Source organism: Dermochelys coriacea, chromosome 9, assembly GCF_009764565.3.
Source record: "Dermochelys coriacea isolate rDerCor1 chromosome 9, rDerCor1.pri.v4, whole genome shotgun sequence".
NCBI lineage: Eukaryota > Metazoa > Chordata > Testudines > Dermochelyidae > Dermochelys > Dermochelys coriacea.
Window position 1 is genome coordinate 74,372,799 of NC_050076.1, and position 24,155 is coordinate 74,396,953.

The window sequence follows — 24,155 nt, forward strand, 5'->3', positions numbered from 1 at the left end:
GGAGGAATAGAGGGAGTTAAATGCATGAGTTGAAAGCCCAATTTCTTCAATACAGATGAGCAGACACAATTCACTTAGCAAAAGGTAATGCTACTTTTGGAGAAACTCTGCTTTGAGAATAATTTGTCATGAGTTCAAAGTTATTCCTTTAGAAAATGAGCCTAAGACATTCCAGGTGCTTCTTTGTCTAATAAATTACCATTTTGATGGTACAACACATATGCACTAAATGCCATTCAAGCAACAAAAGCTGTTAGAGTGCATTCTTCTTTTGATACACATGTGACTTCCACTGATGTCAAGAAGAGTTCTAAGTACTGACAGAGGGAATAATATACAGTGCCATTTACATTAGTGATGAAAATAAAAACTGCATTATATTTTAAAGCAGAAAAATAATATATGGAAAGGGGAGAGCTCTTGTTGAAAATAATAGGCCTGAAGAAACATGGCCTTTTGACTGCAGACATTCTAATCTAGCCTGTAGTATCTCCACTACTTTCCTGAGCCAGAAATGGATTCATCTTATTCTAGACTGCTTGCAGTGACCTGGGAATACTTCCTTTGAATGCTTCCTCTATATTCCTGACAAGGGTTCTGGAATAACCAAAGAGCATACTTTCTTCAAAGAATCCATCTCAGGTTTTATCTTCAACCCAGTGCTTGTTGAGTCAGAACTTTAGGAGTTTAGTTCAGTGCTGTGTGAATATTTATACAGGGCAGACATGCTTAATAACACTCCTGGGTTAACTACCTCACTAGTGAATTTCAGTGTCTTCATTTAAGGATATCTTCAATTATCTATGATATAACATGCACCTCCTATGTCTCTAATTCATAGCTCTGGGCTGTAAATGGGAAGGCTAGTGTGCTGGAAGGCAGAACTGCAGAGTTTAAGGTAGTAATTTACCACTCCCTCCTTCCATCTCTCTGATTAATTGTGACTCATCCTGAATTCCAAAAATCGGATTGCTTTGGAAACCTTCCATAATTTACAGGAAAACTCTACACTCAATATTTTTTGGCAACAGAGAAGCCTTATGTTACTATTAAAAGTATTTAGAGAGGCATTTAGAATGTAATTTTTGCATAAACTAACAATTTTAAGGAACATTTCTGAAAAATTAGTGTAAATTACTGTTATGAGCAACATTGGAGAAGTGTGTGAGGTGATTCTTAATTGGTTCTGGGGTGTATAACTAACTACAATAGCAACAGCATGACAATACCAGAGAGCCTCTTATTTTTGCTTTCCATGCTCAAACCATAGGAGGCAGAGCCCTCTTGGGGATTATATGGGAGAAAATATTTACCTGCATTAGAATTGAGCTCTTCATTCTCTGATTCTGTTCCATTTTGGCTTCCACTTCCATGGACGCTGTTCATTGCCATAAGCTTTATCTTCTGTAACTTCATTGCCTCAGCCATGGCAGCTGCTGTTAGACCTAGCAAATGCAAATAAATAAATAAATAAATAAATAAATATTGAGCATTCCTTTCTACAATATGAATAAAACACAGTAATACAGTTCACATCTCTTTGCCAATTACTATAGTGTTATTTTAACATCACCCTGAAATGGAGCCACTTGGAATATTCCACTATAGCATTTTATTCCACAGCATTTGTGTACTGGATCTAATTTTATTTTTAAATATTATTTCCTGTTGCTTTGATCACAATCTGCTAATAGAACTGCAAGAAATTCCTGAATATATATAGGACCTTAATTTCAAAAGCAGGTGGCCAATTAATATCACCACCACTAAAAGAAAAAAAAAAGCATGAACACCACAATTTTGGTATTTTTCCAGTCAGCTATATGGGTATCTGATCCAAACAAAATTTTTCCTGTCCCACTGGAAATGAGACAATGCCATTAAGAGTTCAGGTAACTATAAACTTGACCTCCAAGCAGCTCAGGAAAGATGTTACAGTGCTTATCAGCTAAATAGACCCATAAAAATATACAGCATAAATCAGGTGGCTATGGGAGTTTTTCAAATGACTCAGAAGCCACTTTCTCTACCATATAATCTGAAAGACAGGAAAATGAGGGGAGGGAGATAGGAGTAGGTCCTGGGCATTGGTTATCATCACTGGTACTGTTTGCAGAGAAGAATGAACCTCAGAAGTTTTGGCATTTTGGCTTAGCTCAGCAACCAGAAAGTCAGGTGCTCTTTAGACCACGTCAAAATGTCCCAAAATACTAATTCCTGCAAAGTTGAGCTGGAATTTTTTTATCTGAAACAGTTTATCTCCCTAGCAGGAATATAAAGAAAGAAAAAACTCTACAAAGAACTCTACAAATATAATTTATAGTTTTGTTGTTTGTTTAGAGGTTTTTTAGAATCCTAGGCTAAATGGCCTCTCAATAGAATATTGTATAACTTGTCCTGTGTCATTTATTGTGACTCTACACAGTCCCACTATACTTCAGTGGCAGTGGGCTGGGATGCTTTATATCAGACATTATTCACAAGTTGTTACAGTTGTTCCACAAAATCACTGAATTACTTTAAACACAAAAAGGGGGAGGGGGTAAAGATGTTGCAGTGATGTAGTTAGTTAGAAAATCAGAAACTTTACGAAGAGGTTTTATTTTCATACTTTCATAGGAGTGAAAAGCCTGCAGGGTGTATGGAAACTTTTTAAAAACACCATAATAGAGGCTCAAATTAAATCTATATCCCAAATTTTTTTTAAAAAGTAAGAGGACCAAAAAAATGCCAATGTTGTTTAGCTGTGGCTAAACAATGATGTAAAAGAGGCAGTGAGAGGCAAAAAAGGCACCCTTTAAAAACTGGAAGTCTAATCCTACTGAGGAAAATAGAAAGGAGCATAAACTCTGGTAAGTCTAGTGTAAAAGTATAGGCTAAAAGAAAGGCCAAAAAAGAATTTGAAGAGCAACTAGCAAGAGACTTACGAACAGCAAAAAATGTGAAGTACATCAGAAGCAGGAAGCCCTCCGCCATACAATCAGTGGGGCCATGAATGATCAAGGTGCTAAAGGAGCACTCAAGGAAGACAAGACCACAGTGGAGAAGCTAAATGAATTCTCTGCATTGGTCTTCACTGCAGAGGATGTGAGGGAGATTCCCATACCCAAGTCATTCTTTTAGGTGACTGATCTCCCAGATTGAGGTGTTAGTAGGTCACCAGGGAACAGATGGTATTCACCCAAGAGTTCTGAAGGAACTCGAATATGAAATTGCAGAACTACTAATTGTTGTATGTAACCTATCACTTATATCAGCTTCTGGATAGCTAATGTAAAGCCAAATTTTTAAAAAAGGCTCCAGAGGTAATCATAGCTGGTATGCCTAACTTCAGTACCAAGCAAATTTGTTGAAACTATACTAAAGAACAGAATGATCAGACACATAAATGAACACCATTTGTTGGGAAAGAGTCACCACGGCTTTTCTGAGGGGAAATCATGCCTCACCAATCTACCAGAATTCTTTGAAGGGGTCAACAAACATGTGAACAAGGGTGATCCAGTGGATAAAGCGTACTTAGACCTTAAGAAAGCCTTTGACAAGGTCCCTCAGCAAAAGGCTCTTAAGCAAACTAAGCAGTCATGGGATAAGAAGGAAGGTCCTCTCATGGGTCTGTAACTGGTTAAAAGACAGAAAACAAAGGGTAGGAATAAATGGTCAGTTTTCAGAATGGAGAGAGGTGAATAGCAGTGTCCCTCAAGGGTCTGTACTGGGACTAGCGCTGTTCAACATCTTCATAAATAATCTGGTAAAAGGGGTGAACAGTGAAGTGGAAAAGTTTGCAGATGATATAAAATTACTCAAGATAGTTAAGTCCAAAGCAGACTGTGAAGAATTACAAAGGGAACTCAAAAAATTGGATGACTGGGCAAGAAAATGGAAGATGAAATTCACAGCTGATAAACATTGGAAAACATAATCCCAACTATCCATACAAAATGATGGGAGTCTAAATTAGCTGTTACCACTCAAGAAAGAGTCATTGGAGTCATTGCGGATAGTTCTCTGAAAACATGTGCTCAGTGTGCAACAACAGTCAAAAAAGCTAACAATGTTTGGAACCATTAAGAGAGGGATAAATAATAAGACAGTAAATACCATAATGCTAGTATTTAAATCCACAGTACGCCCACACTTTGAATACTGCGTGCATTTCTGGTCACCCTATCTCAAAAAAGATATATTAGAATTGGAAAAGGTACAGAGAAGGGAAACAAAAATGATTAAGGGTATGGAACAGCTTCCATATGAGGAGAGATTTAAAAGATTGATATTGTTCATTTTAGAAAAAAGAGACCGCGGGGAGGTAGGAAGGGAGGATTGACCATCAATAAAAATCACAAAAGGTGTGGAGAAAGTGAATAAGGAAATGTTATTTACCCCTTCACATTATGCAAGAACCATGAGTCACTCAATGAAATTAATAGGCAGCAGGTTTAAAACAAACAAAAGGAAGAACTTCTTCACACAACACATAGTCAACCTACCGAATCCATTGCCAGGAGATGTTGTAAAGGCCAAAATTATAACTGGCTTTAAAAAAGAATTAGATAAGTTCATGAAGAACAAGTCCATCAATGGCTATTAGCTAAAATGGTCAGGGATGCAATCCCAGGCTCTGGATGACCCTAAGCCTCTGACTTTCAGATGCTGGGAGTGAACGATAGGAGATGGATCACTTGATAATTGCCCTGTTCTGTTCATTTCCTTTGAAGCCTCTGGCACAGGCCATTATTTTGGGAGACAGGATTGGATTAGATGGATCATTGGTCTGATACAGCATCACCATTCTTATGTTTTATTTTATGTTCTAATGCTGTATCATGAGCTGGGAAAACATGACCCAAAAAAGAATGAAATGTGTTGTTTCTGGAAATTATGCTTTATTGAGACTTTAGGCACTGACTTCACTACACTAATATATATCACAGACTTTATTTTTATTGTCAGACCTCCATAAACCGAAAGTAAAGATGACTTTATTTTAAAAGTTGTTGTATATGAACTTGATACCTAACTAGGTGTTGTGCTTTTCAGACTAGTTCCTTATATAGGTTTCACAAGAGTTTTCACTATTGTAGTTTGGCTTAAGTAAGCAAACACCCAATAAAATTAAACTGAATTCTTTGTTCCTGATTTTCTTTTCAAATAATTTTACACTGATATGGCTCAACTGACTTCAGTGAAGTTACTCCTGATTTACATAGGTTATGGGTTCAGAATAAAGCCAGTTATCTAAGCAAATTGATAAACCACTCTCCTCCATAGTTAGTTGCTTCTCTCCTTGCCTAAGAGCCTTCCAATGTTCCCAAGTATGGACTGCATTTACTCACTTCTCTATTCCAAAATCTACTGAACATCACCTGTACTAGATTGGCATCTGTTTAATAATCCTGTCACATCTGAAAACACCAAAAGTATTTTAATAGGTATCTCTATTAATACAAATAAGAATATTTATATATAAATCATTTCAGAAAACAGCATCATAAACCTTGTTATTTCAATATTTTAATACAATTCCCAACCCGATACACATTAGACCACTACTCTAGCTATAGCATGCAATCTCACTTTAAATGCAAAACAGTTAAAAACATTTTTTTTGTTCTACTTTTGCAAATGCTGAATATTAATCACTTAAATGTGAGTCAGAGGGTCACAATACTACCACTTTTGTTGCTACAAATCCTCAGACCAATATTACTGGTACAATCCCAACCCCCCCCCCCAACAGACACTGGAGAATTTCAATGTCATTACTTTCAGGCATTTTTCAGCTCCCTAACTAGGCATTTATGCCATGAGGATAAAAGCCAAAAACAACAATATGGCAGAAATCTATGTTGTGACATCTGCCACACAAGTGTCACTCTAAGCAAGAAGGTTGGGCATTTGGGAGTTTCAGTGTTCAGACTGTATAGGATAAAACACAATTAGCCCTAGTGCAAAAAGACTATGCCTTAAAAAGCTTGGGTAGCCTGGCTAACAGTTAAAGAGTTGAAGCAAGCCCATCCCATGCCATTTTGAAGTTAAAAAGTATCACTGAGGTCCTTAGGCTCCCACTTGGTCATCCCCGACTCTATATTATTTATTATCAGCACTGCCGTAGTGCCTAGGAGCTTCAGTCATGGACCAGGGCATCATTATGCTAGATGCTGTACAAACAATGTATTTAGTTCTGTAGCATTCCTGAGTTAAAAAGTAGGGAGCAATACACAAGGCATAGACAGCACAAATTTCTGGTTCCAAGCAAGTGACATAAATTGAAATGATGGAAAACTCAGCATACAACAAATAACCCATTTGCACAGGCTTCAACCAGGAACATTGCAGAGCTGATCTATGAACCGATGTTCCCATTTAATTTTGTTCCAGCTAACTATTCATAAAATTCATAGCTGTAGCTGATTCAACTCTCGTTAGCTGTGGCAAAAAGTGTTCTTCTCCATCTGACTTGCCCACCATTCAGGGTGAATTTAGAAAGCATTTTCCTTGCTATTGGTTGAGGCAGATTGTTAGAGGCAGAGGAACCCTATTTAGTACAGCCAGATCCGAGTGCCTCACTTTAAAATAAATACATATATGGAAAACATCCCAGATTATGCACCTGCCCCTCTGATTTACAACGCAGAAGACAAGGCTCACTAGAAAGCCATAGTCTGGCAATTTCCTTGTGTCAGAGACAGCAGCTGCCACAAAATAAAATAAGCACCGACACTCCTGGGAACCTAGAAAGTGATCTGCAATATCACTGATGCAGAGCATCCAAAATGGTTTTGTTTTCTGAGTCAGCTCTAAAAACATGAATCTTGATTACAATTGGATAACTGGAAATGTCAGGGTGTATGCTCATATAGATACACCTATGATGACTCATTGACAAAATGGCAAATCATCATTCATTTCCATTTCATTATTTATTTGTGTCAGGACACTGTATAGTCTCCCTTCAACAGTGTACATAACCTCTGTTATATTGTACATTCATACGTTCTTGAACTAAACCTTCAAATACACAATGATCTATACTGTATATCCTACTGTCAAGCATGCAATGAAATGAGATTTTGAAATATTTTTCTTAGTCTGAATTAAAATACAACATAGCATGGTTTATTTCATGGCCCTGGGTGGATTACATATACAATCATATTAAAGCCAGATTTTCTATGGCCCTTGCCTGAGTGTGAGGATGGTGCAAGGCATATCCTTCCACTTGTGCATCCTGCATAAAAGTCTGGGACTATTCCATTCCCTCCTCCAGGGTGTGCAGAGGCTGCTCCCTCTGGGTAGCCAGAGAGCATATATCAACCAAACTGGGATGGAGAGACTGGTCTACACAGGGCTTTTTGAGGGATAATGTAACATACACACCATCCCTTTGGACACTAGGGAACTACAGGAGGGTGTGTATCAGGCCTGTGACTAAATACCATAATTTAAACTTTATGAAATACCCTTAATAGAATAATACCTAGTTCTTAGATAGTGTTTTTCACCTGTACATTTCAAAGTGCTTTACAAAGGAGGTCAGTATTACTGTCCCCATTTTGCAGACGGAGAAACTGAAGCACAGAGCAGCAGCATGACTTGGCCAATGTCACCCAATAGGCCAGTGGCAGAGCTGGAAAGAACGCAAAAGAAGACATACTGATCAAAGTTCAGTTACACCCTTGCAATGCCACTGACATAGATGAGGTAGCTCAACTACAAATGAAGGCAGATTTGCCCACACATATATAACGCATATCCAGTCACTGAAAATCAGATGCAGACAGTTAACAGGACAGAGGACTAAGTCAGTTCCTACAGAGAGAGTTCCAAGGTGACAGAATGTATCTAAGTAATCCTGTGCTTTAAGTAAAGCTATTTTTTCACTTTCCTAATTAGTTATACTGTGCCCATCTCTTCATATTAGCCTGAAAGCTTTTCTGTCAAAACCGTGAACAAGGAAATTAACTAAAGGGGAGCTATGAGTAATCAAATCTTAAGGTTTGCAATTAATTAAATGAAATGGTGAGACAGTGCACTGCAGTATGGTCTTATATTAAAACAAAACATTTAATTAAATTAACAGTCAACACATTGCAATTAATAATATTTAAAAGAAAAAAAATGAAAAGCAGTTTAGCCCTGCCATATTATTTCAGTCTAACAGTCAAGCACTGTGTATCAGCTTGTTTGTTATTTGCATTCAAAGCTGCTATGGGTCAAGTATGAGGTGCTAAAACAGGAATAATGAAACATCTGGTGGTATGAAATGTTAATATGAGATACCATATTGCAAACAGTAAAACAGTTCTGAAACGTCTTATAAAGTATGCTTTTGAAGATTGTGGGTGATGGGCTTTGCTCAGTTTTTTCCATAAGTAATAAAACAATGCATACACAGTGCTTTACATTTTCAAAGTGCTCTACAAACATTTACTAATTCATTTTTACATTAAATAATATAAAGTGGAGGCCTCTATGTTGTTAAAACATATAACCCCTACTTAATGATCACAGGTGATAAAAAAGCTGCTACTACTTAGCATGAGACTTAAACAAAATCCTAAATAAGAACATTAGAACATTTTGGATTGGAGTCCAAATCCAAGTCCCTGTATTGCAGCTTTTGCCTATCTCTGTTAATTGAATAAACTAGGAACTAATATAAATAACATTTTAGGCACTAGAGTATATGCTTCTCCTAGGGACTTCTATTCTCAAGGGTGATACAAAAATATCCTGGCTACCATTTCAGACAGGCCACAGAAAAAAATAATCTACCACAGCAAAATAACTTGTGAGAGTGTAAAGGTGGAAGTTAGTGAACAATTGGTCATGGGGATGAGGGGCTTCTTGCTATGCAAACAATACATTTTGCACAATCTCAGCCACAACCTTCATTTACTAAGACAATCAGTACCTAAGGACAGAATCCTATCTTTAGGATAAAGCAGTAGAAAAACACAACCATTAACTCAGTTCATTGTGGACTTGCAAGTCAATAGCAACAGGAATCAATTAAAGAGAATCTGGGATGATTTGGTGTCTCTCAGAATGTATCACTGAGAGGTAACAACAAGAGAAAGCAAAGTGAAGGCTAACAGTATTAACTTGGGGGAGAAAACAGATGAGTTAGAGAGCAAATTGCAGAAACAAAATATGCTTGCCTGATTTTACATAAGTGAAAAATAGTAAAGGAATCTAGTGAATTAGAATATATGTCAAACTCCAGATTTTAGGAAAGGAGAAAAATAAAGATGGAATCAGCTACAGATAAAAGGACCTAATTCCATTCCTGTTATACCAGCAAACCCAAGGAAGTTTCTCTTGATTTATACTAGTTGCAGGAGAGTAGAATTAGCCCCATTAATTGTTTTCCTTTTATAAATGTCAGTGGAATTATTCCACATTTACACCCATGCAAACGAGAATAGAATTTGGTCCCAAATATTTTTGAGTAAATCTACAGATTTAATTCACTAGTTGATTGTCTCTTCATTACTAATCTCTTTGTAATAAAAAGTTTCTCATTATTTTCAAATACTAAATCGAATATATTATAAAATAAAATAACATTTTCAATACAAAATTGAAATACCGGTGCCAAATTCTGGCCGGAAATTTGCATAAAAACATCAGAAAACCTGCATGCAGCAGCAGCAGTTCTTGGCAGAAGTTGGCTGCTCCATGTTATGCCTCTGCCAGAAAGCTACAGACACGTACAGAAGACTTATGAAGCTGACTCTGAACAATGGTGGAATGGGTTCATGTGTGTGGTCCACAAGTATATTTTTTATTTCACAGGGATACAGGGAAGCTCAGCTCAGTGTCTATAAAGTACACTGAGACCCTAGGACACATAAAACATGTAATAAAATAAAGATTTCACTTGTAGAACTAAAGTCCTTCACAAATGTGGTTAAGACTTGCCAAGGTCACAAAACAAGTTAGCAGCAGAGCTGGCAACTGACACCATATTTCTTCCCTCCCAGACTTATGATGTAGTCCAGTGGTTCCCAAACTTGTTCCGCCGGTTGTGCAGGGAAAGCCCCTGGCAGGCCATGCCGGTTTGTTTACCTGTCGTGTCCACAGGTTCGGCCGATCACGGCTCCCACTGGTCGCAGTTCACTGCTCCCGACCAATGGGAGCTGCTGGAAGCGGCGTGGGCCGAGGAACGTACTGGCCGTTGCTTCCAGCAGCTCCAATTGGTCTGGAGCAGCGAACTGCGGCCAGTGGGAGCCACGATCGGCCGAACCTGTGGACACGGCAGGTAAACAAACCAGCCTGGCCTGCCAGGCGCTTTCCCTGAACAACCGGCGGAATAAGTTTGGGAATCACTGATGTAGTCACCGGTCAAAGCTGTCTTCTGAAAGCCTCCATAAAAGATAGATAAGTCATATTTACATTAGTATAAAAGCTAGTATACTAATAAAGTGCCTGGACCAAACAATCCTCCCTATGCAATGCTTGTCATCCAAATCATTCCTTCTGTAAGATGGGACAGAATGAGTTAGTACTTGAGGATGGTGCAAGTAGAACATAGATGAATATCAAATGGAAATTTGCTCAATAACAAAAATGAATTAAAATACATTTCTGTTGTTCCACTTGACCCAAGACCCACACTTAAAAAAAAAAGTTTCTCTCTTGCTGGGAGTAAAATCCTCTCAAACAACAGCCGAACCGACTCACTGACTATTATAGAGGAAAAAGTGAAAATGCTTACACAAAATTCTGATATTTCCTAACTTTTGAGTGCTTGACTTCACAACCTTAATAATGTTCTATTAACATAGTTCTTGTGTGTGTAATTTTCTATGGGTTTAAAAAGACAAACTGGAAAAAATTCCATCATGTGGCATATTGACAACGACATGGGGCATCAGCATACCCTTTAGATTCATCACACAGACCTCTGTCACTTGAGCTGATAACAGTAGTTGTCATCCTCTATGAGGACCAGCACTACAGGAAGATGAGACGCACACTTTGCCAGTGGGTTTCGCAGATATTTCCTGACAGCCAAGGAATAGTGAGGCTTAGAAATCATGGATTCCATTGAAGGCTCTGGAGGGGAGTGTGCTTTAGTGGGCACAGATTCTTCTGCCTATTCTCCCCTAAGCATGACCCTTTCTGTCCTCTACCCTCCAACATGTCACTAAACCAGTCCTGTCTCTTTCCTACCACTGGTTCCTCATCCCAGTCCTATTATCCTCCACCTTCCAGTCCCAGTCTCCATTCCTCAGCCTTCTCATCCCAGTCCCATCTCCTTGTGTATCAAATCCTAGTGTAACACCTCCAGACTCCCAGTCCCCCAGACTTCCCCCCATCTACTAGCTCCTTTCCCAGTCTCCTTTCCCAGCAAGTCCCAGTTTCTTTCAGCTTGGCTCCTCATCCAATCTCTCTCTCTTCTCCATCCTGGTTTCCAGTGCATTACCCTAACCCATGTTCCCCACTCCCACTGACTCCCAGTCCCAAGCCCCATGCTCCTCTCCAGTCTCAATCTGTGTGTGCATATCCATGTGTGTATGTGTCTCCACCCCCACACCCCGGCTCCTTGTCCCAGTCTCTTTGCCCAGCCAATTCCAGTTTTGCTCTCAGACCCTGGGTCTTTGTCAGATCTGGCATGAGAATGATTTGTCAAGATTGTACTGCTTAATACTTTTAGCATACTGAACTACAGTGACTTTTACCTTATTCTATAATATGTGATTGACTGACAGACCGTTCTACAAGTTACAGAAGAGGTAAGCTGAAGAGAGAGAGACTGGCCAGCCAATTAAATTATGTTTTGTTGAAAAGCTCATGCTTATTTTATATAGTTCTTTTATAAACTATTATATACATATATATTGCAAAAATAACCTGTTAAAAGCCTTAATATAAAACACAAAAATACGAATACTAATTTCATGTAAAAAGTTTGAAACAACATGATGTAAATCCACCATTGGGATTCAGATTTCAGCAAAGAAGAATCAAGTTACACTAATGCATGCAGCTGGTGGTCTTCACAAAGCTGCAATAAGGCCCAGCTGACAAATGCTTTGACCTGGGACTATTTTTTTAAAAAAATTAAAGCATGGTAATTTAGTCTCATCTTCTTGGTAGCAATATACAAAAATAAATTACAATAATAAGGAAAAAATGCTAACTCCTGGGCTCCGAGCATAAATAGAGGTCAAGGCAGAGCACAAAGATGGCATTCTCAGCCTCCGAATAGGGAAGCACATCAGTGCCACAGCCCTCTTGACATCCAGTGACAAGATGCATCTAGTAGTAATGACTCATTATCCTAGATGGAGAGAAATGAATAGGGTGGAAGTCCCTTGATGTAAGCACTTGGGCCCAGACAAGAGTATTGGATTCTGAACTGGGAAAACATTCCCAATGTGCAATCTGTGACTTTGTCAGGTTAATCTTAAAAACAGCTTTATTGCAATATACTCTGCTATCAGAAAATTTTCTCATGGGAGCTGTATCTCACTGGTTTGTGCTTTTAATGTCAGGATTCACTTATCCTTCTTAGAATAATTTTGATTAACAGAAATTTCAAATTATGTGATTAATAAATTCCACAAGATCAGCCACTCTGAATTTGTCCTTTACAGTCTATAACCCCATCATATAGTAGAGAGAAATGCATGTTCTTGCATGTGAGATTAGATTTAGTTGTTGTGAATCCTTTCTCCACGTTTATTCCTTTGCTATTAAATCCATGTCTGTGATTTTAAATCACTTGTCTGTAAGCTACAGTGATGGACAAAACCTCTAAAGTTTTGGAGGTCCTTTTCAGTAAATCACCAAAAAGTGTAAAAGTTTATCTGGTGTTGATGCAAACCTCTTCAGTATGCAAAATTAATTAGGCTGGAAATCTTGTGAGAATATTGAAACGTTTGTGTGAAATTTCAAGCTTTTAATTGGACTGGAAATGCTGGTGAAGATAGTTTTTTGCAATAGATGGAATAGCTCCATTGTCTAAGAATCAGGTCTCTCAAGCCACAGCTTAAAATTCTGCATGTGTGCTTCTTGTGAGGTAAATACTGAGTTCCATGAAGCCCATGTGAGAGATCTCAGATAAAACCTTAAAACCAAGGTCCTCCTCTGCATGGGTCTAGATTTTCAAAAGTGCTGAGCACTGACATTGACTTCAATGGGAATAGAGTTTGGCCAATGCTGAATGCTTTTGAAAATACCACCTTAAAGCTCCCATTAGCATTCTCTCTTCCCCAAAATTTCCTAGGGAAAGAAGTCTCTATGTCCACTCCTTCCCCAGCCTCCATTTCATCACCCTGTTTGCTCTGAATAGCAGTGATGAAACTGAGCAAACATTAATTTCACTCTGCTACTTAGAAAAACTATGAGCAGAACAGAGAAATTGGCTCTACCTCTCTGCAGATTCAGGAAGACAATATTGCAGTGAAGATTACCGTTGTTATTACAAAGGCTAAGAGCAACTTTGTTGTTCAAATACTACAGCAGTTGATGGGTTAAGCACCCATACTCATTAGGGTTACTCACTTTGAATAGTGACTTAATCCATAAACAGTAAATCAATGGGACTATTTGTAGAGATTAGATGCTCGTTAGCATAAGGTTATTGGAAACTGGGCCCAAGTGAAACTTCCCATCCATCACTGGTGAGTGAACAAGAAGGTATGATAAGGATACACAGGCAAATGAAGAATAGACACAGAAATGGATTAGAGGCCACAACATTATTAATTTAATATTGGGCTGAGCATTATATGCCTTACCTCTCACCCCCTACTATCACCTAACAAGCATTCAACTAGTTCCAGTGTGGTTACAAGGCTCCCATCATATTACCAATAACTTGAGGTAGATCCTCCTCAAACTACCCTTAGGGCTCAGCTCACTTCGGAATCCACTAGCCTTCCCCACATGGGAATGTAGAAGGGACCAAGGAGGGACCTCAGTCCTTGAAGACTTCAAGTGTGCCATTCTCCTACAGGCACAAGGTCCACCAGGGAAATCCTGGGTCTTACTTAATGCTGGATGCTGCTCTTTTAGCCATCATCCACACCGGACATGGCACAAGTTGCAACAAACTCAACAATCTTATCTTTCCCAATATTTAAGTCCTATTCCTTTTAGCCCAGCTATGCCTCCATGATGCTGTGAGGAAGATGAAGAAAAACCACCAGACCATGGCCAATTTGGCTGAATAGGAAAAATTAGTTCCTAATCTCAAAACAAGCAATTGTTCAGAGCTGCAGCAACCTGAGAAACACAGCTCTTATACTACAACTAACAGGAGAGAATGTGGGCCGGTTGAAGGGCCAACAGGCCCTTTAAAAGCCTGGGAAAGCTTTAAATAAACTGAGAGATGGGGCAGAGTGGAAGAGAACACGAGAGCCAATCAGCGCCCCCCAGGCTCCCAAACCAGGCCCCTGGAAAGCGGAGGGCCCAAGGAGGAGGAAGGGCCCAGTTTCTGCCTCACCAAGTGTCCACTCTTGCCTCGTCTCCCAGGCATTGTCTCATCCCTGCCAGTCCAACCCACAATGCCTCACACTGAGATGGGGGCATTTTCAAGGTATGAGAGGTTTTTCCCCCCAGTATTGCTGACCAGAATTTGTTGTCCTCTGTACACTGTATTATAACTTTGTTGCTGGCTGCTCATCCTCCATTAGTATAATCAATGACTGATTCTCATTACTGTGTTCAGCATTGAAAAAAGGAAAATATGATCCTTTCCCCAAAGAGCTTACATTCTAAGGCCTTGTCTACACTTGCAAGTTCGAGAGCATTAAATCAGCCCCAGGCACCCTAACTCCTGAGATGTCCACACTAGCAAGGCACTTAGAGCGCCTGGACTCCGCGGCTGGAACGCCCCTGATAATTCACCTCCGCAAGAAGCATAGAGCTTTCTGCTCTCGTGCTGAAGGGCTGGGGCGTCAGTGTGGATGACGTATTGCATCACTGCGCTGTGATTGGGCTCTGAAAACATCCCATAATCCCTTGAAGTCAAGTAGCCACTCTCGTCATTGTTTTGAACTCGGCTACAGGCATGCGGATAACTCCTTCAAAGCTCCGTTTCTGACAGCCGGCATGCTTATCTGCTCCGGAACACAAAGCAAACCATTACTGTGGAATGCTTCTGCTACAGAGGCAGGCGTGTGTGTGTGTGTGTGTGTGTGTGTGTGTGTGTGAGAGAGGCGGGGGGATGGAGACTAATGTCAAGGTTTCCCCCTCCCCCTGCCACTGTTGAACTTACAAGACAGCATGCTGGTACACTCTCTGCCCCCCAATACACACTGTTTTTCCCCCATATACACACAACACACTCCCTGTCACACTCCACCCCCCTCCCGCATCTGAAAAGCAGCTGGCAATCTAGTAGGATGCCCTGGAACAATGGGATTGGGAAATGTGCATCATGTGATGCTGTGCCTCGCCCGTTAGGCACTGCAAACCCTTCCCAAAGGGTGCCACTTGCACACTGGGATAGCTACCACAATGCACTGCTCTCCATGGCGTTGCTTGCAAGAGCTACTAATGTGGACATGCTCCACAGTCACAAGGAGTACAGTGTGAACACACAGCAGCACTTTACCTGCTGCTGTCTCTGAGGGCTGGTTTAACTCCCTGCGCTCAAAATATGCATGTGTAGATATAGCATAAGTCTCTACTGCAGAGAAAGCTATATGAAAGAAGACATTTTTTTTCGTTTGTGATATCCGAATTATTTGAGTTGCAAAAGACTCATGACAGAAGCTCTCCACTATGATTTCATTTAATTTGGAACTCAAATAGAAGAAGAAAAAATTAGTGACTATTCTTGTACAACTTTTAAATTGAAAGCATAGAAGAAATACAGGCTAAATCCTTTGTATATTCAATAACTGAAGAGTAGTTTTCTGTGAAAAGACTTTCAAAAGGTGCTAGCTACACTGCTGATGAAACTACACTGAAAAAGTTGCAGCGCTACTCTTTTCTAGATGTACTGTAGTAACTCAAGTTCTCTCATATGGTTTCTTCTACCTTCAGCGTACAGTATTTTCAACAGCAGAACATAAATAAGGGGCTATATACTGCAAACCATATTGCCATTACAACCACTTCTTCATACCACTACCACAGTTTGACAGGATGTAGGAGAATCATATCACGGACATTTTTCTAAATCAACACAAACTTCTGCAATATAAAATAATTAAAAAATCATCTGAAATCTTGTTTTCAAAAGTATTTGCACGTTTAATTTTACTATTAAATATTCCATATGATAATATGGACTTTTCATTTGATAATATTTAGCAACATACATTTACAACAATATTAACTGAAATATAATGTGCATTCATAGTTACAATGGATCTGTACGATATTACTATTATACTGAAAGTGACCAAAGCAACACAGGTCATTCTTACAGATCCACGCCACACCGTGCTTTTTACTCAACTCAAACTCAAAATGAGGTGCATCTCTGTTCTCTCTTTAAGAACAAAATACATGACATATATACTGTTCTGTTGCTTTCGGTAGTACTTCTGTGTATCTAGATGGGGATACATTTTTTAGCTTTGTGCTTCTGCCAAATATGGTAAGAGCTTATTCTATATAGATGCCTGTAAGAGAGACCTTCTGGAAACTATTTTCTTGTATTTTTTTTTTGGTGTCATTCCTTATGTGTCTCTGTGTCAACGTGTGTGCACCTGCATGCATCTCATTTTGGTGATCTTATGCAGTATCAACTCCTAGCCACTTATTTATCAGAAATAACGGTTACTAAAATTAGCGTCATGTCAAACGTAAACAGTATCTGGCTGAAAACAAAGAGCATTCCCCACACAGCTTAGCTAATATCTCTGACCAAAAAGTTCAAGAGTGAGATTTCAGAAATGACTGACTATATTTATTTAGTAAATGCTTTGATTGTTATTTGAAAAGTGATTGGGTCGGAAACAATCATATACGCCCCCAAAAGTGCTATTTTTAACCAGAGGGAAGAGGGAAAGAGAATGATGAGGAAACAGACCATATCATGGCATCCAGCACAGTCTCCTGAAAACAGCAAATAACTCCACCCACTGCTATTGAATCCTAGTGATGAGGTAGCCACACCTGCTGCCCACCCACCAAGCACTGCTAGAAAGAGAAAGTGTTAGGGAGGTGAGAAAGGGACAAGGGAGCTGGAAAGAAAAGAGAAAGGGGGAGTCAGATATAGCTGAGGAAGCAGAAAGGAACACAGATGAGATTATGGAGACAGAAGCAGAAGGAGAAAAGTCAAAATACATACAATAATGCCAACTGGCTGGGAGGACAATAGGAGAAAAAGAATTGTCCCTAGAAAAACATAAGGCCACTCTTTGCCAATAATCATAATTCCAGAATCTGGTTTTTCCTCAGGTCAAAAAATAACTATATTATACGTATGGGACAAAGGCAAGGTTGCAATCTTAATGTTAGAATACCCAGAAGTAAAAAATGCTAACTTTTCAACTATAAAGTTCTCTTACTACATTTTTGTACGGAATGTATATCTGCACATTTCCCTCAAACAGTTAAATCCTGCAGATTGGGACAAGGTAATTCTGTGTGGCACCATCTTTGATGGTGGAAGCGTGCTGGAATATTTTATGCTTCAAAGAAGCAGTAACTCTTTTAACCTATACTGCACCTTGAGGTGGAGAAGAACATTATTTCTACCCCACCCTGATTCTAGACGCTAAAAGTGGTACTTCAGCCAGGAGCTTTCCATGTAACTCAATGGGAACCAATGCCATTGATTTTAACGGGTACTTAGATGAATGTTTCAACGTATAATTGTACCATTTTCTTCCCATTTAACATGTTTTTAATTTTTCCCTCCAATATGTATGGCCCAGGAAGGAGATTTATGTAACTGGAAAATGGGGCACACTCAAACTCAGTTAGCCAGAGGGCAGAATGATTGTTGATGGAAAGGTGTACTTTCCAAAGTAACTAGTGATGGTGGGAGTCAGAGCCAAAGAGAAAATATTGATTGATTCAGCCACTGAGGATTAGAATGCTGAAGTCGAAGGTGCTCCTGTGAAAATACATACAGATTAGTATCCTTTGTGGCTCTCAGCCTATTCTCCACATTAGTACCATACTCTCTCATATGATTTGCAACATTTTGCAGTTAGGGACAGCAGCATTTCAGAACATTTGGCATTCATCTAAATAAACTGAAAGACATATCACAAGTCAGCTTCATGGCAATAGCAGGCCTCAGATGATGTGACATACTTTTCATTTCACTGAAAAGCAGAGCAAGAAATATTGCAATCCCCTCTCACATTCTGGAAAGACCATTTCCATTGGATTATGCTCTCTTGTAGATGATCTTCTGAAACAATTAGGCAAAACAACAAACATTTTAAGTAATTTGTATTGAATTACACTTGGATTGGTTTAAAAATGAAGAACACTATATCTATCACAAATGAAAAATACCCAACTACATATTGCATTGAATGTAGTCCATTCTTTGTTCTAAGGACATAAAGTCCTCCAGGTGTCAGAAATACACATATATAGAATATTATATTCTGTATGTAGATTCCTGAGTTAGGAGAGAAATGTGTAAAATGTGAAAAATCCCAGAAAACTCCCTGTTGGCTATGTATTTGACAAAGACTCTTGTGCAATCTTCCTTCTGTCAGATGTCTAGAATATGCTCCTTTCAGACAGGAGCTTATAAATATGTGGAAGATTGGGTTAAAAACTCCTAATTTTTGGTCAAGATGCACTTTTGGTTTGGGAGGACTTTCTCAGCACAGATATGGTACATATATTGCACTTTTGGAGAATTGCAACAGTCTAATGTACAATATGCTATTTCTCCTCAAGTGCATAGGTCAAATACATCCATACTTAGCTGCTGCACTGATATGGATCTGAGATCACACTGGAGTCCTTGTTATAAATTAAACCAAGAACAAAACTGTACAATCAGCAAATGTGATTTCAAACGTGCCAAATGAGTAAATCACTGTCTTACTTTTCAGAGTGGATTTAGATTGTCAGTAGGTAACTCAGAGACCTTTCTTTCTTGATGACATCATGTTACATCCCATTTTGAAGAGCACGACATTATAAGAACCATATTTCAAAGACACAAACTTCAAATCAGAATATAGAACACCAATGTATTATCATTTTAATCCAAGGAAAGTTCAAATAATATGTAGGGTATTCTTGGCCTGATGTTTAATTTTGTTGCACTAATGTAAAACAGTCTCTCACTCTTTAAAATTAATACAGCCAGACTAAATTCTATTAAGGATTATTTCTGGTAATACCCTGTGCTGAAGAGTTGTAAACGTTTTAAATTAGTTTGGAGGGCCAGCATTGGTGATGAGTGATAATGATTCTTGTTATCTTTTCATAGCGGAGAGGTTTAAGGCTGCTGTAAGATGTTTTTCCACATTGATATACTGAGTATGGTGTGTGTGTACGTGTGTATTAAAAACATTTCTTTGGTATGCATTTAATTTGATTATTATATATTAATGCATATTAACCACCTGCTGATTATTATATTCATCCAGATTTGATAGTTTGTACAAAAGATGAATACTGTTTCTTCCATGCATATTTCTCCTAATTAAACATTTTTAGACAATCATTGGCCTAGTCCATGTATTTAAATTGCCATAACTGTCACATTATATCTAAAGAGTTCGGTTTAGTTGGATAGTTATTACAGGTTAATTAACAGTTGATGATTATTCAAATCTAACGGCTGTGTTAAAGATAAATCCAGTGGTTTTAGTCTTTTGTATAGTTTTAATAATCAATTGGTACATATTTAATATACAATTGCTATCTTATGATATTCAAATTAAAAGCGAATCTGAGGCAGATAGGACATTGCAATTTGCAAGACCCCACAGATAACCAAGACTTCAGGCAATAAAGGATGTAATACTCACAGCCCAACTTGTTTTTACTTTAAAAACAAAAAACCTCACTCAACTTCTCAGACTTAAGAAAAAATTAATCTTCTTCCTGATTAATCACTAGGCAGCTTTGACTGGTGAAGAGAAAATTGTATTACAAATGAACAGCTACCTGTTATCAAATTACAAGGCATTTTCATCAAAGAACCAAAAATGGCAGCAGATTGACCAGTTAACATGTTTCCACTGACCTGAGGGGATTTTTCCAGTTAACAGCCTCCGAAGAATGCTTCCTTTTGATTCTTGTCTTTGACACAAAAATGATTGTCCCATTTAACCAGTCTTCTATCACATATATCAGGGAATCCTATTTACTCACACACTACTGGAACATTAAAACACAATAGTGTGATTGTCTCTGGAAGAAAATTTTAAAGATTGACTTTTTTTTCCTTTTTCAGAAAAGGGGGTGAGATCAAAAGCTAACTTTAATAGATGTTTGACTAAGGTCATACTGCTAGGAAATGGAACACTGAAGATGAAAGAGAACAAACAGATTTGGCTTTTGATCTCAGCCAAATCCTTTTGGCATTGTTTAGCTTTTATATAATACTTCAGTTTCAGGTGATATCATGAGAAAAATGAATTGGCTTTAGTCTTGAGGTTTCAATAGCTTAGTAATAGTTTCATATGTAACAAAGTTTAGGAAAATAGCATCCTACTTTCTTAACTATTAGGCTAGATTTTTTTTAATAGAATGCAGTCAGGTTAACCCTCACTATAACTGCCAACACTGTGAATGTGTAAACAAAAATACTGAAAAGCTAGCAAATTACATGCTGCATGTAAAAATCCTGGTTGAATTGTGACAATTTACAAAGCACATATCCTTTTTAAAGATGCTAGTAAATTATGTACTGTTCTGACTTTACCGAGACCAGGATTTGGCCTTTAGAGAAATAGGACATAGGAAACAGAATAGTACTCATTGCATTTAGAATGATGATACCCTTTTTATTTTAAACTATTTGGACCATGTTTAAACTTAGAGTAATCTAGTGGTAAGCTGTCAGAATGAAATTCACCATTGTGCAGAATGCCAGCACAAGATTTTATGCACCAGTTACATCCCATTTAAACCCTAATTTAAGATTAAAGCCCCTGTTGACTTCAGTGGTGCAGAATCACTGATACTCTCATTTAGAGTTTTTAACTCTGTGTGTGTGTGTGTGTGTGTGTGCGCGCGCGCGCAGGTGGGAGGAGAAGGCAGCAGGCATTATTCAGATAAAGAAAATTACACATCTGACAATTTTACTAAATTATTCCATAATTACAATCTGCTACTTCTTAAAACTATTATATCTTTCCAGGATTGAACATAAACAAGTTCTAAAGAGAAATATCCTACCAATATTAAATTAGTTCTTTCAAATCCTTTCCTAACAGTGCCCATCTCATTTAAAAATAATACTAAACTTGTCAAAATTCTCTAAGCAAAAACTGGGATTATTAAAGAAAATAAAATCGAGTAGTTGGAACTAAAGCTCTTCTATTAAATGATTATTATTGTTTGAAACTATTTAATGATTGTAAGTAGCAGTTTAAAACAATGTAACAGCCCATACTCCACTATGCAGGACATATAGAGTCATAACTGTTAAAAATTGATTTTGTCATTTATGCTTAATTAAGCTATCATTTCATACATTTTAATGAATGCTATTGATAGTGGCAACAAATCAAGGTTGGAATGATATATTCAAAGCAAATTATGTGATTTTTTTCTCATATCAATAATGAGTAACTTGGAGATGACAACATATGCATGGTAATCAGTGATTTAAAAGCAATATATTTCAGATATGTAGTAGTTCTTCCCAGCTAAAGATATAGGCTGAAATAAATCACTTTTAGTTTGAAATGGTATTTAATCTCAAAATACAACTGAAAATAAATAATATCTTAAAGTAATAAGTAAATGTAAAGCCATATATTTTTGAAAGACATTTAATTGGAATAATTTATAATGCACCCTGTAGTTATTTAGTCAATGGGCAACTATTTCTTAATATCTGCCTTTCAAGTGATTTAATTCCTTCATTTTTGTGAAAACTTAAGTCTTCAATGAATGCTCAAATTAACAACGTAAGTACTTTACATATTTTTATTTTAAAATACCGCATGATCTGAAGAAACTGGCACACGTGTTTACAAAATAATGGCTAGTTCCCCTTAGCAAGTGGTTTTTTCTATGGATATCCAAACTAATATGTACAGAACCATATACTTTCACAAAGGTTTATAAAAGAGAGAGTTAGATAGGGTCAAGGAGCTTGAGGAGACTCAGACTTCAGAGGATGAAAGAGTGGAACCAGTGGCATAAACTGGGGTAGAAACTTTTTGCCTGAAAGTTTCTGCAATTGCTATATCAATTGCTTCCAAAGAATATTACTGTCTTACAAGCAGCAAGTCAATCAGCAGTATCCTTCTCCTTCAAGCCTGATTCTGCAACCTTCACCCATTTTGGGTAGTATTTATGCAGAGAAATAGTTCCTTTGAAGTCAATGAGAGTACTCAGGTGATGGCTACTCTACATGATTAGGGTTGCTGAATCAAACTCTTAGATAGTATGTGTGGTAAAAACCCTATTTTGGGGCCAAATTTACCAGTTAGCTATTGGCCTGAACAAACAATGGGGTGCTTTTCACTAGCCCAAGGAAAGCCCATCCTTCCTGGCTCCCAAACAGCATGATGAGCACCCTACACCATTGTTTAGTGACTACTTCTCACTGAAAGAGAGAGAGGGAAAGCTTCTCATTCAGGGAGGAACAAAGAATAGAGGTTTCATAAGGCCTCCTACATTCAAGAGGGAGGAAATGCCCTTTAATTTTATCACCTCCTCCTTAGAAAATGCAAAATTATATCTGTCATCCACTTATGTCTTCTCAGGGGCTAACAACAATTCTTTTTCAGCTCCTATAGAATCTAATGTTCCTCTCTGAGCCGGACCTGCTAAAACATACTACCCTTCGAACAAATGCAGCTATTAAGTCATTTTGCTGACTTGCTCAATATGTAACATTATGCTGACTCAAGCTGTGTTACCTTCAACACTTTTCACAACGCAGGAATTTAAGATTCTAAAAAAAAAATTCTTAGTGGATACAAACCCAAATGTATGGTTTGTATGGCAGTTGCCTTTCCCTAAAGAGGAGAATTCTGGATTGACTGTCTTCTGAAACTACTGAGCTGCTGTATATGAGAGGCAGATTCCTTGTTATCTCATCTCTGTAGAAATCTGTACAGATGATAAGATACTGTTAAAAATAAATATATCAATATGTTTATATTGTAATCATTAATTTTTTATGGTGATCAGGCCCTAGGATCAAATTGTACAGCAAATTATGATAATGACAATAGAAGTAGTTTCCAATTTGACTTTTAAACGTCCGACTACCTACTCTGTTTTCTGGGAAAGGGCAATTTTTACCCACCATATAATAATTTGCTGCTCTAAAAAGCTTCCATTGTTATAAAAATATTATCCCCTCCTAATTTGATACCACAAATAAGCCGTATGTCCAAGGAAGGGAGACTCAAAAGACTGCTCAGCTTTTAATTAGAATTAGCAATTTATGATGCTTTCAAAGCATGGTTTCCCACCAACTTTTTTGGGAACTCCTCCTTCTGTTGCCTTGGGTAAATCACTTATCCTCATCTGTGAAATGGAGGTGATACAATTTACTTACCTATTTCAAAAGGTGTGTACTGACAATTAATTTGCTAATGCTCATAAAGTAACTTGAAAATAAAAAGCACTGTAAGCGCTAAGCACCCTGGTAGGTCTACCAGCATCTGCGCAGGGGGGGCGACTAATATAACTAAATTATTTAAGGCTCTTTTCATCCACACAGAAGGAGCTCTTAATCTTCCTGGAATAGGATGAAGATCTTGCATTAATTATTATTTATTACGATGACTGGCAAAAGACAAGAAATTCCATAGCAATAAACAAAATCATGCATTTGTCATCTTTACAACAGAAGACAAACTATACAGGTGAGCACGGTCTACAAATCCTAAAAGTAATCTGGGGAAGAAAGGGATGACTTCCTACACACACCTCCATTCATAAGAGCATCATTCAAAATATGGCAGAAACTTCCTAGTCATCTGCTACCCAACCTCTAGCCATCTAGCCACAAATTGCAGTATATCGTTCCTTCCTCCTTTATATTGTGCAAATCTCAGAGGACTTCC

At 38.1% G+C, this 24,155-nt stretch overlaps 1 protein-coding gene across 7 annotated transcripts in view; it reads right to left on the reverse strand.

Moving 5' to 3' along the window:
- The window catches only part of DACH2 (dachshund family transcription factor 2), a 511,793-nt gene that overhangs the window by 173,540 nt on the left and 314,098 nt on the right, over positions 1-24,155 (reverse strand). For all 7 annotated transcript variants that reach the window (XM_043492054.1, XM_043492056.1, XM_043492052.1 and 4 more), the window contains one exon: positions 1,314-1,445. In XM_043492054.1, the coding sequence (XP_043347989.1) occupies positions 1,314-1,445 (132 nt within the window). The remainder of the gene's footprint in view (positions 1-1,313; positions 1,446-24,155) is intronic.